An 18,095-nucleotide genomic window follows, 5' to 3' on the forward strand; every position below is an offset into this window, starting at 1 on the left:
TATTATATTTTAAGCCAATTGAAGACATGTAACCTAATCATTAAAGGATTTAAATTAAGGATACAGATTAAGATGTGACCTCGACATGATAACACTTTTAATTAAACAGTCCTGAAATAAAATCATTAGGGATCAGACATGTAAACCAAACTGCTTTAGGTCTGGAGGAATTAATTGTTATGTAGGAATTTGTTTCACTTTCATTTTGTCAGGGAATTAAAGAATATTATCTGAATTGAAAATTAGTTAATTATCAGATGAAATTACAATAAAAAATTGATGAATGAAAACATTCTGAATCATGACTTAATATTAGCAAGGCGGTCTTGAAATGATAAGATATTTTTGTTTTTGTTGAATATGAGATAAAGATTTTATAAGTAAAGAGAGGTAAAAACTGTCGATTTTATGAGACACGTAGTCGCTGTTCATTTGTTTTGTTTTGTTTTGTTTCTCTCAGTAGGAGCACAGGAGTAAAAGTGTACTTCACACTCAATGTGACCAGAAAATGAAAGTTCACATAAGACCACATAATTCTTGATGACAGGAAACTGCAGCAATTTGATGATGTCATGAACAAGTATCACCAAGAACAAATCATTTTGGTCACAGTGAGTTGAATAAATATGGCGCCATTCACTCCATTTCAAATTAGGTAAAAGTTTCGCTAAATTTGCTTCTTTAGATTAATTTATAATCTAGGATTATATCTAACACTGTCGGTGGTGGAATGTAGTGTATTTACACAAATACTGTACACACAAATTCATGTTAATTGTAGCTTATTTAACTCAGGTGTAATATTAGTACTCCACTTTATATCAGAGGTAAATATTGTACTTTTTACTCCTTTTCATTTATCTAACAGATTTAATAGCTAGTTCCTTTTGCAGATTGAAATTTTAATTAAACTTCCAGTCCAAAAAGTCCTATTTCTTAATCTTAAAGTAAAGAATTTAGAGCTGCAGTCACTTTCTGGCAAGTGGAAAACTGCATGCTGCTCTTTGTATTGGCCTTTTATTTGTATTTTAGCTTTTAAACCAGACACTGAAAGCTTTAAAATGTCCTTCATGAATGAATTAAGTCTGTTTGAGGATATTCATAAACTAAAAAAAGACTGGATGGACTGTTTTTACCAGTAAAAGGCACCAATAACCTCTAAAAAGCAGATTCTGGTTCTTCCCCTCCAGTCCAGCAGGTGGCAGTAAGGATCCTGTAAACTACCTCTAATGAACACAACGAAGAAGAAGCTGCGGCGGGTCAGAGGTCAAAGTTGACTCCAGTGAAAACATGGTTGAACACGGGGATATCCGCGTGGTTCACCGAGGTGGCAGTAAAATAAACTTCAGGAAGCCTGTCATCACCAACGACTCCAGGTGAGAGTCTGTTTTCATCTCGATAATGTTTGTTTTTCGGCGGGAAGAGATTCTCGCATTTTCTGCAGGTTTTTATTGGCCGGAGAGCTTCTGCCGGTGCTAGCCGTTAGCATTAGCATCACAAGCTGCCAGCTAACATAGTTGTTGATATTTCTGTTACTGTTCAGAAAAGAGGTATCTAAAGTTTGTCTCACACTTTATAACGACAATTTAATGTCCCACATACCGCCTGGCCTCTCTGGGATAATCTCATCCAGGTTTGAGAATGCTAAATGAGGTGGTTTTTGATAGGGACCTGGTCCAATGTGGTCTACATGTGAAAAAAAGTAGTGGATCCTCCTTTTTTTGCATTTTCACAAATAGAATTAAAGTTTCTAATGTCTTAAATTGTGCTTTATAGAATATAAATGCAGATTTGACAATGATAAGTATTGTGGTTTTTGATATGGATCAGTTCGATGTGGTCTTGATATGAGAAGTTTTGAAATTCTACTTAATTTTTTTGTATTTTCGCAATAGAATAAAGGTTTCATATGTCTTAATTCTAATTTTGACAAGTCTAAGTAAAGTTGTATTTGAGAGAGACCTCATCCAATGTGGGCAAGATGTGAAATAATCTGCAAGTTCTTGTGAAAATGCAACAAAAGGTGTTTTATAAGAAGTGATTAACACACGTTCACAACAGTAAGTTATGATTCCCTTAACTAAATTAAAAAACTTACTTCAGCACCATCTTTTAATCAGTTATCTGTCAGTACTTGTGTAAATGTTGTCATTTTGTGTCTTCAGGTTCCTCCTGTGCGCCTCCGGAGAGAGTGTGAAGGTGTTCAGCACCTCCACAGAGGAATGTATCCACGACCTGCGGGGACACACCGACCTGGTGACAGGTGTGCTGATCAAACCCTCCAACCACCTGCAGGTACGTTCATACCACCACACCGTTAACAGGGATGTAAAGAGTTCAGCTAAAACTCAGTGAGACAAAAGCAATATTAACCTTAAAGACGGCTGCTTCTTACTGCTGTGTTGTGCCTCCTAAGATGTTTTTATCGCTACTTCAGTGGAATAAGATGTTTCTGTCTATAATGAGTTTAATGTGATGATGGATCCCTGTTTTGTTGCAGGCCTTCTCTTGCTCAGCAGATGGCACTGTCAGACTGTGGGACTTCACAGACGGCATCTTAATTAAAGTACGGCTTCTTCCTTCTATTGTTGTTTGTCCCGTCTTATCAGTCAGTGTTTCATCCCAGTCTGCCCACCACACTTTCTATTTTCTCTCTGTTACAATGTTGTCATTCTTTATAATCAACCAATTACTTTGGAAGTGGATAATATCTGCAACTGTGCCTCTGCTCCACTACATCTAACTGGCAGCATGTGACCAGATAATGAAGGATAAAAAAAAATACATTTTCAAACATAATCTTGGTCACTCGCCCGTTTCATTGTGGGTTAAAAATCTAAAATATGCAGTAAAACAAACTCTGATTAGACTTTTTAACACAGTCATCACATGTGATGTGTTGCCAGAAGCTACTTGATATACAGAAGGTTATTATGCAGTGAAGGCTGAAGGGTCAGGATCAGTTTGTGATGTCTGACTGCTGTGTGATCTCTTGCAGACGTATGTCATCGGATACCCAATTTTCTCCATCCATGCATCTCCACACCATGAAGGAGTCATCTTCGTCGTTACTCCCATGCAGGGTGACAAAAGATCTGGAGGTTTGAAACCTTTTTTATGTCTTCTTCAACATTTGTATTCTGTTAAACCTGAATGGATTTTGTCTTATGGAGTTACACGAGTTGCTTTCCGTCTAAAGATCTTAGCTCCTTGTGCAGTAACAAATCTGGTCGATGTACTCGCTGATACCTGATCCAACATTTTTGTCCGTATCTGGTATTTACAGTACATGTAAAACCAAAATTAAACTGTGCATATATTTATTAGTATACACTGTATACATACGTGCTTGTATATACTCTACTGGTTAACTAATCACAGGATGCAATTATTCATCGGATTGCTGATAAAATAAATGCATTTTAAATTGCGCTGCTTTGACTCTGATGCACCTTGCAACCTCCAAAGTAACTAAAGCTATCAAATAAATGTAGTGGAGTAAAGAAGTACAACATTTGCATCTGAAATGCAGTGGAGTGGAAGTATAAAGCATCAAAACATGGAGACACTCAAGTAAAGTACAAATACTAGATTTATTACAGCCTCCTTTTCTCAGAATCCTCCACGAGGAGTCGCTAATTAAATCGTTGTCTTGGAGTCTTTCAATGTGTGTGAAGTAGAAACTGGGTGAGAGGTCACTGGGTAAGAATGTGTAATAGGCTCATGTTTAATTGTGTGTGTGTGTGTGTGTGTGTGTGTGTGTGTGTGTGTGTGTGTGTGTGTGTGTGTGTGTGTGTGTGTGCAGAGTTGTTCCAGCTGGTCGCGGTACATCTGCCTCAGAGTGGAGATCAGCTGGTGGAGGCCCGAGAACTCTCTGCTGTGCTCACCGGCATCAGCTCCAACCCCGCCGCCACCGTGTTCGGCAGAGGGGTACGTTCACTGTCACCACTGTCACCAACACAACATCTGGAGAAGTTACATTCCCATGATTGATTACACTCACTTGGTTAGTTTGCTGATGTGTCCGAGGGTACAAAAACCTTTTTTTTGGGACATGAGAGCTCGCTGTAGATTCACTTCAGACCAGTAAACTCTTGTGGAAGCATGAAAAGATTCTCTATCAAGTGAACTTTAAGATGATGAGTGATTTTTCCCTGTTAAAGAACATTTCAATAGATAACTTTGTTCCAAGTAAAGCTACTTGTTCGATGCTAGATGACAAATCCTACGTCTGATTGACAGCAGCATTTATTAAAGAGCACCTTTTACATACACACACACCTCGTCAGCTTTCCTGCACGTACGTTAATAAACAAGCGTAATCTTCCTCACAGGGTGAATATATCGCTTCAGCTAATGGTTTGCAGCTGGAGGTATATTTCTTCAAGAAGCAGAAGGCATACAGGTGAGCTACAGTGTGAGATCGTTCAGTTAGAATTAATTAAAGATCATCCCTGATGTCATGAGTAACACCACATCGTGTGGGCTGTTTATAGGTTTTCCCTGAAGGAAGACAACAAGAAGGGAGGCAAGAACACGTTCACATGTGTTGCCTGTCATCCAAACGACGACTGCATCGCCACGGGACACGAAGATGGAAAGATTCGCTTGTGGTGAGTGAAGAAAACAACTCGACCTTGAAGCCTCACTCTCTCACCCAGTGTTTGGTCATTTGGAACAGGAGTTTAGTCTCCTGAGTTTTCCTGATTATGTACCAGTGAACTCGACTCTCTCATGGGAAAAACTCTGTTATTTACCTTTTCTTTAACCTCTCCTATTCTAGAGTCACCTGTGAGTTTTTAACTCATCATGAAACAATTTCTGTTTGGTGTTTTTAAAGAGTAAATATTGTATTAAAGCTGTGTTTGAGATCTTAGTGACAGAAGGCTTCAGTGCTCGTTCCTTTATTGTCCGCAGGAGCCGCCATAATCAACAAAAACATGAAAGTTCCATGTAGCTGCTTATATTTCCCATTCGTGTTTTTATAAGTCAGTGTGTGTCTGAATGTCGAAATGGAGAAACTTTATTTTTCTTGTGTTTAATATTCATCCTCTCAGGAGAAACTTCAACCACAAGAAGGAGTACACATACTCCACCCTGCACTGGCACCACAGCGCCGTCAGCTCTCTGAGCTTCACCCCAGAAGGTAGAAACTTTTATAATACGGCCTTTCTTCAGTCCACTGCAGCTGTTTTTAAAGGGACAGTCTAATATAATTTGGTAATTCTGGCTCAAAATTACTTTACGAAATAGGACATTGCTCTTAATATACATCTGCTCTGTGTCACCAGGCACCAACCTGCTGAGTGGAGGCATCGAGTCGGTGCTCGTCCAGTGGAGATACAACCAAGAGAACCAGCGGGACTTCCTGCCTCGTCTGGGAGCCGCCATCACGCACATCGCTGTCTCACCCGATGGAGCGCTGTACTGCACCTCACACAGTGACAACAGTAAGGAACTGACGCCAGTATAATACAACAAGATGTGTTATTATAGCACGAGTGGGCATCTAGTGGCCACTCGTGATTAATTGCCCTCTATTTTGATAATTGAATCATCGTTTTGAGTATTTTTTAAGGAACAAAGCATCACATTTATCTGATTTCACCTTCATTCTTTCCTCATTTATGACAGTAAACTTAATATATTTGGGTTGTGGACAGAACAAGATATTTGAGGATGTCATCTTGGTTTTTGGGAAACACTGATCAACATTTTTCACAATTTTTTTTATGTTTTATAAACCAAACAACTTATTGATTACTCGAGAGAATCATCTGCAATGAGTGTTAGTTGCAGCTGTTCTGTGGTTGTCATGTTGTTTCAGAACATTTACATGCAATAGCACATTATTTATTGTTATCATTAAGAGCTCACATGTCCTGGACTTTCTGTTGAAACGACGGCTGCTGTAACTGATTTCTGTCTCTTTCTTTCAGAGATCACGATCATCCAGAGTTGTGTTAAAGTGTCGGCTGTCATTCAGGGCCTGGTCAAAGGTGGGTACAGACCGGAGGCGCCAGCAGCATGAAGACTGATCATAAACATGCTGTACAACTCACAGATAATGAAGATATAATCATTTTAAATGAGTTCTTGGAAAGCAGTTGTGCTTCACAGGAACTCCATGATAGAAGAACCAGCAGGTTCAGTCAAGTTCTTGAGACTGATCGTGAAAAAGAAAATAACAAACATCTTACTTTAAACATTTTTATCTTGAGGTTTCTCTAGTTTATATTTCTTCTGCTTTGAGAGTTTTTTGAGGAGTTCTTCTTAACTTCATTTGAGGTCTGTAATTGAAAGCAAACCATTGTTTTTAACTCTATTGTTCCGTCCTCGTGCAGGAGAAAGTGTCGGGACAGACTTGATGATCGACCCACGCAGCAAATCTCTGGTTCTGAACGGGAAACCGGGTCACCTGCAGTTTTACTCGCTCCAGAGAGACAAACTTCTTTACAACGTAAGCAACCCTGTGGATCATTTTTGTAGGTTTTTATTGGCGTGCTGTGCTATTTCAGCACCTGGAACAACAAAAGTGTGGGTACTTAGTATAATTACCAGCTAAAGACAGAAGGTCCAAACACTCCCACTCTGATCCACAAGCCTCCCATAAACACTGCTGTCATCATCTCTCCCACAGCTGGACATCGTGCAGCAGGAGTATATTCACGAGTCGGGCCTGCAGCAGTTTGAGGTGGTCAAGGCGGCTTTTGATGCTTCTGGAAACTGGCTGGCAACAGTCGAGGAAAGAAAACAGAAAGGTGCTGAGCTGGAGCTCAACTTGAAGCTCTGGGCGTTTGACGAACAGACACAGAGGTACAGACGTCTGAATTATACGTGATGTTTCAGCCCGTCAGTGGTTCTGTTCAGACCTGGTATCAACATCTGTCCTGAGAGATCCGATCACAAGTGGACCGTTAGTACAAGTACAGGTGTGAGTGGAACCGATCCAGATGAGATTCAATCACTCAGACCACATCCAGAAGAAGGAGAAGAAGCACTCTGTTTCAGCTGATCTAAACTCCGACTAGTAACGGCAATATACACCAGACTCCCTTTGAAAATCACTCGATTTTGGAAGTTGTTGAGTTTGGAGAAACTTTTCGAACTTATTGAAAAGCTGTCTCGGAAAAATTCTTAACTGTTTGGGCTTTCTTGTAAATTTGGCAAATGTTATACAAGAAGATCTTTTTTTAAGTAAAAAATATCACTGTCTTTGGAATGGTGATGTTCGCCTGAACTGAAGGACTTAATACCAGGTCTGAACAGGGTCACTGACACAGATACATTCAGTAGCGGACTCTTCTGAAAGTGTTTTCGGGATTTTAAAACTTGTCTCCAGTCACAACCCTCTAACCTTCTTACTGTATCACCTGCAGTTTTGTGCTGAACACGACCATCTCGGCCCCCCACGAGGCTCAGATTACAGGCATGTGCTTCAGCCACGCCACCGACAGCCAGACCACCATGCTGGTCTCCACCAGCAAGGACGGGCACTTCAAAGCCTGGCAGCTGGCTGCACAATCCCAGACAGACGGTAAGCAGCCTGTCATTCAAGCGAAACACAGAGTTTGGCTGAGTTGTGTCCAAGTGTGGTTATATTTACTGCTCTCTTCTAACTTTTCTGACCGGTGAGCAGTTAAAATTCATCCTGTGAGAACTGTCAGTTCTGTAGCTAACCAAGTTACCTAGACTGCTTTGTTAAATTTGCACATTTTTATCCGTGGAGACGTCACTTTGAATCAGTCAGTCTGTCCGTGCCAGCCTCCACCGTTTTGGCTTCACAACACAGCAGGTTGGACGTCTGGCGAAGTTTCTCCCTAATCCAACTCTCTGTGTCTGTCTCCCTCTCTCCTGCCAGCAGACGAAGGTCCTTCCTGGTCGTGTGATTTCGTGGGAGCCTATCACGGCCTGGTGCCCGAGTGCTGCAGCTTCTCAGCCGACGGTTCCCTGCTGGCCGTCAGCTTTCAGGAGGTGGTGACCGTGTGGAGTCCGGCCTCCTGGGAGCTCCTGACGACTCTGTCGCAGCCACCAAAAGCCATCAGGTCAGAGCGCCTGCACGCACATTCACTCGGGCTCATTACTGATTGTGTTTAATCTGATGGCTGGTTAAGACCAAGTTTCTATCATGTTTCTTGTTGCCTTTAATATAATCATGTTGTCAGGAGACTGGACAGAAGCTGTAAACCGGATGGTATCCAGGCAGAGCTGGTGAACGAAACCATGATGCTCTTCGTGTCGTGTCCTCTTACAACCGTCTTACAACCTTGTGATTGCTGCAACATCTGATTTAGGAACTGTGGACAAAAAGAGGAAATAAGAGATGGGGAAAAAAGTAAAGTGATAAATAAAGACAAATTTGCCTCGTCATCGCAGCAGTCCGTGACAGCACAAGTCAGGTGGTGAAAATGAGATGTTTGATAGAAATTATAGATATTATTTAGTGTCTTAAAGGCAGGTAGCAGACTGACCGAGGCGTAAGGAAGCTGGATGGTGCAACTTTAAGGGCCGTGTCCACATAGCCTTTATTTCAGACAGAAAAGAAGCACTGCGAGGAAAAAAAGCTTCATGTGCATCTTGTCTCTACTACAACAATAACACGACAACCACCCGCTGTGTGACAATGCTGCATCTATGTGCTTTACTATCCGAGGGGAATGTGGCTGCGTCACGTGATCCATAGGAGACAAAAATACGGCGCCATTCAGAAAAGTTGAGAGACTTTTAACTCGAAGACGCCCTTTTTCTTGGCGGCTGCAGATTCTCTCCTCATTGGGAAGAATTGAAAAAAGTCTCTGGCACTTAATGTGGACGCAGGCTCTTATTCTGTAAATTAGAAAAGGAAACCTTCACCAGCCCTGAGAAAGACGTTGCAAGAACATTTGCTAAATAAAGAACCGAGTGTCTGTACTGCAGGTGCTTCCAGTTAATATCAGTTGTTGCTGCTGTTCTGATAAATGGTTATTTCCTGCTGTCTGCTGTAAGAACAGACTGAGCTTTCATTCAGACAAACATACAAGTGACAGGACAGTTACTTAAAGAACAGCACACACACACACACACACAGACTCACTAAGCAACCAGTTGTTTTATAGTCTGGCTGTTTCTCTGTTCGCTGTCGAGGACAGTTAAATAACCTCGTCGTCACACTGGCGGAGGTCCAGGCTCGTTTCTCTCAGCAGAAGTGCTGCCTGTCAGCCGCCTGCAGTTTCGCAACGTTGCTCGCGTCTCAGAAATGTTGTCCCCTCCGCTGAAGAAGGGGGCCCTTCCGGTCAACGAGGACACGAAACTTCTGCTGCTGGTTTCTGTACCACTTTTCTTCAAGCGAGACCAGAACTCTGAGTCAGCATTCAGTATATTTAAAAAGAAAAAAAACATCGAGAGCTGACCTGCAGATTTATCTGAAAAATGAAGAAGCAGAGAAAAACATTTTTACCGTCCAGAAACTTCTTTAAGCAAAACAAATCATCACGAGGAGACTTTTCCTGAGTAATGAGGAGCTGAAGGGGAGTTTGTGCTTAATAAGGCTTCAAAGTTGAAGACGTTGATGGTCAGATGTTGTGACAGCTGCCCCGGTGCTCCTTTCATAACCACCACCTATGGATGTGTAGAACTGGGTCGACTGTTTCACCTCCAACCTCACCAAACTACAGACTTATAGAACAGACGAAATTCACCTTTTAGTGTGAGAATGTCCCGTTTTAAACAACATGGTTAATACGTAGAAGGCAGCATTTTGAAGTTGTGAAATGGATCCATCTTCCAGACGCAGTTATTCCGGGTCTTTGGTTCTTCGTGGGTGTTCAGACTCTTTTACTTGCGTGTTCCCATTTGAAGCCCCCAAAGCGGAAAACTCAAAAGCTAATCCTGTGAAATATGTGCAGTGTGAAGGGGAAGGGGGGGGGGGGCGGGTTGCACTTGAGATTCTTTATAGTCACAAGAAAACAAAAGAGACTTTTTTTTTTCGTTTCCTCCACCAGGAATCTTTGTTTTGGGCGACTAAGCTGCTCCAAGTATCTGCTGGGAACCACCGACAGCAACCTGCTCTGCTGCTGGAACCTCCTCACCTGCTCCTGTAAGATTGCATCAGAAACAAACACAATAAAATCACATTTGTTGCGTTATGGTTCAGTTCGCGCTCATTAATGATGCGTTCCTGTTCCCCCTCAGTGGAGTGGAGCACCTCGATGGACGTCAGCCTGCTGCTGGCCGACCCGCTCTCTGAGAACATGGCTGCCTTCTGCTGTCAGGCCGGATGCACCGACTGTAAGATTTACACTTTTTTTACTGGGTTTAAAGCACAGTATGCAATTTCTGCCACTATCTCAATCACAAGAGGAGCTAAAGATGTAGTTTGACGATTGACCATCATCATTGGTCAGTTTTACATTCGGTCACGTTCGCAGTTCCTCTCTCTGACGTATTATCGTCGAGTACAATTGAAGGCAGCATTCCCCGAATACCTGAATTCACCTGAATGGATGTCAGCTGTTGGGATGAGGCTGGCGTCGGGTGCACGTGTCCTCCTCCCCTCTGTTATCTCTGTGTTACTGTTTCCAGAATCCCTGTTGCTACATGAAACAACAACAACACTGTCGGAACTAGCAACCTACACGCTAAAACTGGCCACAGCACAACTACTAAAACAAGATAACAGCGGGGATTTAATTATTTTGATTCCACGACTTGGTTCCCTGAGTGCAAAATAAGTTCCCCTGATACCATTTTGCAGGAGCACCGTCACTGTATCCTGTGTGTGACGCCACTCAAGGCGATTGTGATTGTTTTAAAGAAACACAAACAAGCCTGAGCATTGTTGAGTTCCCAGTATAATTTTTCTTTCCCAGTATAATGATCTTAACTGTTTTTTTCTCCCTTCTGTTTTTAGTGTTTGTGTTTAAACCCAGCGAGCCTCGGCCGCTGTTTTCCCAGAAGGCCGTGTGCTCGGGGATGGTGACTCGCGCTGTCTTCGCCCCGAGGGAGGAGATGCTGGAGAGCTGCGAGGAGAGCAGCCAGTGGCTGAACCGCTCCCAGCTGTACTTCCTCACTCAGTACATGGTAAACAACACAAACAGGAGTGCAGTTAAAGAGAAGAAGTCGGCTGTGCTCAAGTTTCCAGACGTTTACTTGAGTAAAACAAAGAAATGATAAAACAAACAGCGAGCAGTAAACGTGTGAATCCAGTCCAACTAAACATAAACAAGCTAAATGTTGATGTTCTGTTTTATGTGTACTCGCTGTCTGAATTTCACAGATATTATCATGTCATTTTAGTTACAATATACTTCATTGAAAGGACTCATTGTGCTGATGCTGATGTTGACTCTCTGCAGGACCTCATGACATTCACCACCAAGACAGAAGAGGAGAGACTGATGGCGTCCAGCAAACAGGTACAGCACACACAGTATTCACATGCTTTTACTGACGATGCGTTTTCCAGCTCGAGGGTTTTTAAAAGCGTTTATTTATCTGAGAGAGGAGAATTTTTTTTCTGACCACTTAAAGAAACACTTCTCCCTTCAGTTTATCACAAACGTCCAACATCAACACACCTGGAGATTCAAGGTTAATACCGGTTTAAACATGACAAACGATTAAAAATGAAAACTCTGAGCAGGACTGACTCCTGTCACAGTTGTTGCTTCAGGTTTCTCCTCTTGGATGAACGCGGGGCGATGGTGAAGAGTTCAGCTCAGCTGGCACGAGGATCTGTGGATTCATGTTGCTTTTGTTTTCTTCTCCAAATAACCTCCCTCTGTTTCTCACATCTTTGCTAAAAACATCACTGCTGAAGTTCCACCTCTGTACAAACTGTTGACCTACTTTTCCCCACTCTTTCATTATTAATGTGGGACATTTCCTGCTCTTCCTGACATTGTAATCTCTTCTTCTTCCTCCTTCAAGCTGGTGATCGATGACAGCGTCGCCATGACGCCGTTCTACCTGTTGCTGGGGAAACATCGGCAACAGCAACAGGGAGGTGACGACCCGCAGAGCGGCGTGTCTGCGGAGAGGACGCCTCTGCCGCAGGGATCTGTCGCTATCAAAGAGGTCGGTGGCTCCGCCCTGCGTGGATTATGTTCACTATGTGTTGTGTATATACGTTTTCTGACATGTAGTTGTTTGCTTGAAGATTTTGGCAGCTGAAATTCAAATGGAGAATATTTGTTTAAAGATGTGGTGTAGTTAGAAAAATCTTGCTGACTAGCTTAGTTGATTGACGTGTTAGTTTGTTGAGTATTAAACCTTGTTTTGTTTTTGTTTTTTGGCCGACAGCTCCTGCAGACCCCGGCCCACGTCTTGCCCTCCACCTCTTTCCTCTGCTCCATGTTTGTGCAGTCTCTGTTGATCTCCGTTACAGACTCCAGGTCAGTCGTCTTGCTTAAGAAATTCAGCGTGAATATCTGAACATTTGTTATTCGATAATAAGACCATAAAAGATGAAAGTTAGAACGGTAATGGTGGGAATCTGTGACCGATGATATCAGCATGAGTCAACAAAACACTGCAGGCTTCACGTGATTCGCCGACTTAAGACCCTGTCTAAAACGGGGCACATGGGAAAATTCTGACATCGTTGTTTATCTCAGAAAATATGCAGAGTCACGTTAACTCCTTTTTTTTCTTCACGGGATCTCATGGCCTCAGAGAGGAAAGTAAACATGCCGAGGAGGAAATGGAGAGCGAGAAAGAGGAAGAGGATTCAGAGGAGGAAATTGAATCCAGCCGGACAAGACCGGAGCAGCAGGCGGCGGTGGGCGGCGGCGAGGCGGCCGAGTCTGCAGCCCCCGCTATGACCAAGGCTCAGGTTAGAGAACTGAGGAGGGTGAAGAAACTCGACCACAGCTGGCTCGCAGGCCTCCTGGACTCATGATCATCACTGTGTACAAAGACTCACACAGATACAGAGCTTATAGACAGTTTTCATCAGTGGGTTAATTTCTTTTACAACCTCATTAATCAGAGTTTGTTTCCTTCTAGAAGGAGGGAGTGTTGACAAAAGTCACTCTACAGATACAAAACAGAAAAAAGTTGATTGCGTAAGTGTCGGAATCTTGGCAGCAGTCGCAGCCTTGAGTTCATATCGGCTTCCAAGTGTTCTGATGAAGGCTGGATTGAATTTAGGTCACTCTCAAATATAAACAGTATTGTTTCTGAGTCGTTCCTGTGGTTGTAAAAATAATAAATCTGTTTCCAAGTCACGGACCAGGATTTCTCTGTGTTCAGCTGCAGTTCTGTAGCATTTATCACCAAATCTGCAACATGCTGCAATTTTAAATCAGTTGATTTCCCCCTTTTGTCTTCTCTGGACACGTCTGTACGCCCAGTGCATGTAAAAGCTGTGGCGACGTAAAAACAGCGATCATTAGTGAAATGTTTTACTTGCTAAAGTTCTCAACATCCTGTGTTGTTTGTCAAAGATGCTTTTTTCAGTACCACATGTTTAAAACGATAAAATGATCAGAATTTTAACCCCCGGCTGCACAGATGTTACAAATGTGTTTGTGTTCAGTTCAGTTCACTTTTTCTGTACTGGCGCTGTGTGCAGTTTAATCCAAAGATTTATAGAAACAAAGAAGAAAAATAACCTTTTTTGTATGTTGAGGGTTTGAAAGAGGTTCTGAGTGAAGTTTTTTTCTAGTATTGTCCCAGAAAAGTGGAATTATTGCCATCTTTGGTTCATTTTTATGATTGGTCTGAATCGTACTGATTGATATCGAGCGTCTAAACAACTTTTGTGTCCTTCTGACTTACAGCAGGTTTGTATTTGTACATAATACAAACGTTGCTACCACTTGGAGGGATCATAAGCCCCATGAAGTATTTATCAAAAGTGGAAAACATATTGTAACAATATACGAAAGATCAGCCTCACATTGTTTCGTAAAACCTTTTTGTGTGCAGAATTTCCTCCTGATTTTGAGAGTGAATGTGTGTGTTGATCTTTTCTCTGGTTTGGAATCACTTGTCATCATCATGTAGTTACATAACAGGATATTAAAACCTGGATCTTTATTTAACTTTCCTGATCCACGTGATCATGTGCTGTCCTGCATCCATGTGTTAAACTCGAGACTGAACTTATGCTGAACTGAAATAAGAGCAACAAACGACGCTGAAGGTTTTTTTCTTGATGAAAAAAGATGTTTTTCACTTCAGTAAGAGTTTGATTCAGCAAACATCTGATCTGATTGGTTGAAGTTAGCCTGTGATGGACAGATAGTTCATCCAATCACCAACGACTTTCACATGTTTACTTCACACAGTTAAAAACAAGAGGCTGCAGCCGTTATGATTTCAGTATGTTACAGTCAAGGGATTCAATACTTGCGCAATCATTTATTTTGAGAATTTTTTCAACTGTACATTAAAGCATTTTTGTTTTTTTGTCTATCAGTGATTAAAAAACAAATCAGATCATCTGTGATGAGGTGAAAACTGTCTGTAGCAGCATCTGTGTGCAAATCCACATTTTTCTACACTTAAATTGTAATAAAACTATTAAATTCTTTCTTTAAGCTGCCGTCCTCTGATTTTTTTTCCCTCGTCCGTCACCTTGTTGCACAACCTCAGTGCGTCTTCCAGAGTCCAAACTCACACCTTTTACCCCTGGTCAGTAGTGTGTGTGATGAAATTTGAATAGAGGTTGTATATCGGTATGTGCATGATGTTTCCCACGTCATAAGCAGGTGAACTGTGACTCACACCAAGAAAAAAAAAGCACATCGACAGATATTTCACTGGAAATGCAACACGCGCATTTTACATTTTTTCTGCTTCGGTTCTTGGAAAAGTTCTACATAAAGATTTCTTGTGTGCCCTTGAAGCGTCACGTAACCGCAGCTGTAAAGTCGGAGCAGATTCTTGAGGAACAAAAGCTGAAGTCCTGAGTAAGCTCTCTTTGAAGGTCACGTTTCGTTCCCACAGTTGGATAAGAAGCACTTTCATCTCAGCGTTTTTCAGTTCCTTTCTTGATCAGGTGCCTGAAACCACCGTTGGGTCGCCTCGTGACCTCTGACAGACATCGTCGAGCGTTGGTCGTCAAACTGGGTTACCCTACATATCCTTATCGACTCCTGAGCTGTTTATCTGTTTATTGGCTGATACGAGCTGAGAGTGTAAAACAGATCCAGTAAATGTAAAAAAAGATGACACAAGACTCAAGCTCGGTCTGAAATTACAGCGGCGATATGTAATAATTTTACAAGAGTTTAACCGTCAGGAAGAAGTGCAGGGATGTTTAGCATGCTAGCCAGCTAACGGTGTCCCAACCTCTTCCAAAGCTCCTGCGTTGGTTCTCCGAGCTTCCAGTTCGGACCACTAGATGCACGGCTAACTGAGCTAACTAGCTAACAGTGGTTACACGCTGTCCACTGTTTGTTTTACATCCTTTCTCTGATATGTACATGTACATCTACCCTTGAGCAAGGCAACAAATTGAGCAACAGACAATCCTATTATATCTAGAACAAGTAAGATCTGTTTAAATCTCTTTTGTGTCAATTTAAAAAAAAAAGAAAAAAAACACTCCAGCAAAAGATGACGTACGTTGGAGAAGTGGTTTTGTGGAAGTGGGGCTTTGAGGATCTTTGGGTGGTTTGGACACGAGTAGTGAGATTGGTTTAGGTTACATTCAGCCAATCAGAGGCAGAGTAACACCTAGAACCTGGGCTTCATCATAATTTGGAAGTGCATTTTAAGAATTTAGCTCAAACTAGCGCTTCATCGATTTAGCATTGACTGATTCGCTATGGACATCACATTGATATCACAATATTTTTTTCTGTAAAATAATGTAGAGTTCAGCATGAGGTGATTCATTTTTGGGTGAACTGTGCCTTTAATGTGCTCTCTCAAACTAAGCAAGGTTAATTTCTGTTAGCAAGCGAACTCAATCAGGTATCTGTAATAAATAACCTGTCCTATCAGTCAAAGTTATTTCTGATATCACCTCTGAGATTACAGACAGAAATTGTTCCTGGAAGTTTCATCCACAAATCACAAGAAAACCTCGACAGGATATTCTGACTAAACTGCTGATTTATTTCATAGTAAATCTGCCTCTCTGTTAAGATCATTACCTCAGGAGATAGCAGAGATCGCTCACACACAGAGGAGGATATCTCCCCTGTGTTCACTTATCTCGAGTTCCAGTTATAGACTGTAGACATTGGACTTTCACTGCAGTCGGTGGCCTCTTCCCTCTCATGCATATACTGTAGTTATTCCAAGTATGAGGAGGAGCCGTCTTTTATTCAGATGTGATGAACCTCTGCTCCAACACTCATTAATCCTGTAGTCGTAAAGAAAAACATCTTAAGTGCAGGACAGTTTAAAGTTGTTTTGTTTGTCACTGTCGTCACACAAAGCCTCCATCTTCAGGCTAAATGTAATGTTGTAATTGCTGTTGTGAAAGGGCAATGAACATTTATTAGGCATTAATCACTATTTTATTGGTCGTATGTGAGCTGATTGTAACGTGAAGTGAAAAACGACTCAGTTATCTGTACGAGCCTGTGGATGACTTGCTGAAGTTGTTTAAAGCTGCTGGACTCGATACTGTACAATATGAGAGAAGGCAGCTGTGAACGGAGAAGTTCACCCAAAAGTGAAAAAATTCAGTCATTATCTTTTCACCCTCACGCTGGTGGAAAGTCAGGCGTAGTCTAGTCCAGAAATGTTTTGTGGATGACGAAACTTCACCTGACTTTCCATCAACATGAGGGTGAGCAGATAACAGCTGATTCATGAACTTTAAGTTGAATTGCGATTTATCAAATTCACATTTAACTTCACAGTTTTGTAACTGTGACGGCTCTGTACATCAAGTGCTGTATCATAGACAACTGGACTTCACCTCTTATCCAAGAGACTCCTTAGTTCTGACTAACTGGAGAGGAGTCACACGGGTTTAAACTGTGTGGGGGCGTCCTTACAGAATGTGGGAGCGTCCTTGCAGAGTGTTGGAGTGTCCTTACAGAGTGTGGGAGAGTCCTTACAGAATGTGGGAGTGCCCTTACAGAATATGGGAGTGCCCTTACAGAGTGTAGGAGAGTCCTTACAGAGTGTGGGAGTGCCCTTACAGAGTGTAGGAGAGTCCTTACAGAGTGTGGGAGTGTCCTTACAGAGTGTGGGAGAGTCCTTACAGAGTGTGGGAGAGTCCGCAGAGAATGTGGGAGCATCCTTACAGAGTGTGGGACCATCCTTACAGAGTGTGGGAATGTCCTTACAGAGTGTGGGAGCTTCCTTACAGAGTGTGGGAGCTTCCTAACATAGTGTGGAAGTGTCCTTACAGAGTGTAGGAGTGTCCTTACAGAGTGTGGTATCATCCTTACAGAGTGTGGGAGTGTCCTTACAGAGTGTAGGAGAGTCCGTACAGAGTGTGTGAGAGTCCGTACAGAGTGTGGGAATGTCCTTACAGAATGTGGTAGCGTCCTTAAAGAGTGTGAGAGAGTCCTTAGTGTGTGGGAGAGTCCTTACAGAGTGTAGGAGAGTACGTACAGAGTGTGGGAGTGTCCTTACAGAGTGTGGGAGTGTCCTTACAGAGTGTGTGAGAGTCCGTACAGAGTGTGGGAATGTCCTTACAGAGTGTGGGAATGTCCTTACAGAGTGTGGGAGCTTCCTTACAGAGTGTGGGGGAGTCCTTACAGAGTGTGGGAGAGTCCTTAGAGTGTGGGAGTGTCCTTACAGAATGTGGTAGCGTCCTTTAAGAGTGTGGGAGAGTCCTTAGTGTGTGGGAGAGTCCTTACAGAGTGTAGGAGAGTACGTACAGAGTGTGGGAGTGTCCTTACAGAGTGTGGGAGTGTCCTTACAGAGTGTGTGAGAGTCCGTACAGAGTGTGGGAGCATCCTTGCAGAGTGTGGGAATGTCCTTAAAGAGTTTGGGAGCTTCCTTACAGAGTGTGGGAATGTCCTTACAGAGTGTCGGAGCATCCTTACAGAGTGTGGGAATGTCCTTACAGAGTGTGGGAGCATCCTTACAGAGTGTGGGAGCATCCTTACAGAGTGTGGGAATGTCCTTACAGAGTGTGGGAGCTTCCTTACAGAGTGTGGGGGAGTCCTTACAGAGTGTAGGAGTGTCCTTACAGAGTG

At 42.4% G+C, this 18,095-nt stretch overlaps 1 protein-coding gene across 2 annotated transcripts; it reads left to right on the forward strand.

Annotated features, from left to right (window-relative positions):
* Window positions 1-1,226: 1,226 nt before the first annotated feature.
* wdr75 (WD repeat domain 75) lies at window positions 1,227-14,522 on the forward strand. Of its 2 annotated transcripts, none has more exons than XM_030427889.1 (21): window positions 1,227-1,376; window positions 2,166-2,295; window positions 2,501-2,566; window positions 2,999-3,101; window positions 3,806-3,930; window positions 4,335-4,405; window positions 4,497-4,613; window positions 5,058-5,146; window positions 5,292-5,450; window positions 5,940-5,999; window positions 6,345-6,460; window positions 6,641-6,816; window positions 7,380-7,537; window positions 7,862-8,045; window positions 9,981-10,075; window positions 10,171-10,266; window positions 10,889-11,058; window positions 11,334-11,393; window positions 11,908-12,054; window positions 12,280-12,371; window positions 12,652-14,522. In XM_030427889.1, the coding sequence occupies exons 1-21, from the start codon at window positions 1,291-1,293 to the stop codon at window positions 12,875-12,877; spliced, it is 2,526 nt and encodes an 841-aa protein (XP_030283749.1). In that variant the 5' UTR covers window positions 1,227-1,290; the 3' UTR covers window positions 12,878-14,522. The 2 variants fall into 2 exon arrangements, with proteins under 2 accessions (XP_030283749.1, XP_030283750.1); XM_030427890.1 differs by having other exon boundaries at window positions 7,865-8,045.
* The last annotated feature ends 3,573 nt before the right edge of the window (window positions 14,523-18,095 follow it).

The sequence above is a fragment of the Sparus aurata genome, chromosome 9, assembly GCF_900880675.1.
Source record: "Sparus aurata chromosome 9, fSpaAur1.1, whole genome shotgun sequence".
Lineage (NCBI taxonomy): Eukaryota > Metazoa > Chordata > Actinopteri > Spariformes > Sparidae > Sparus > Sparus aurata.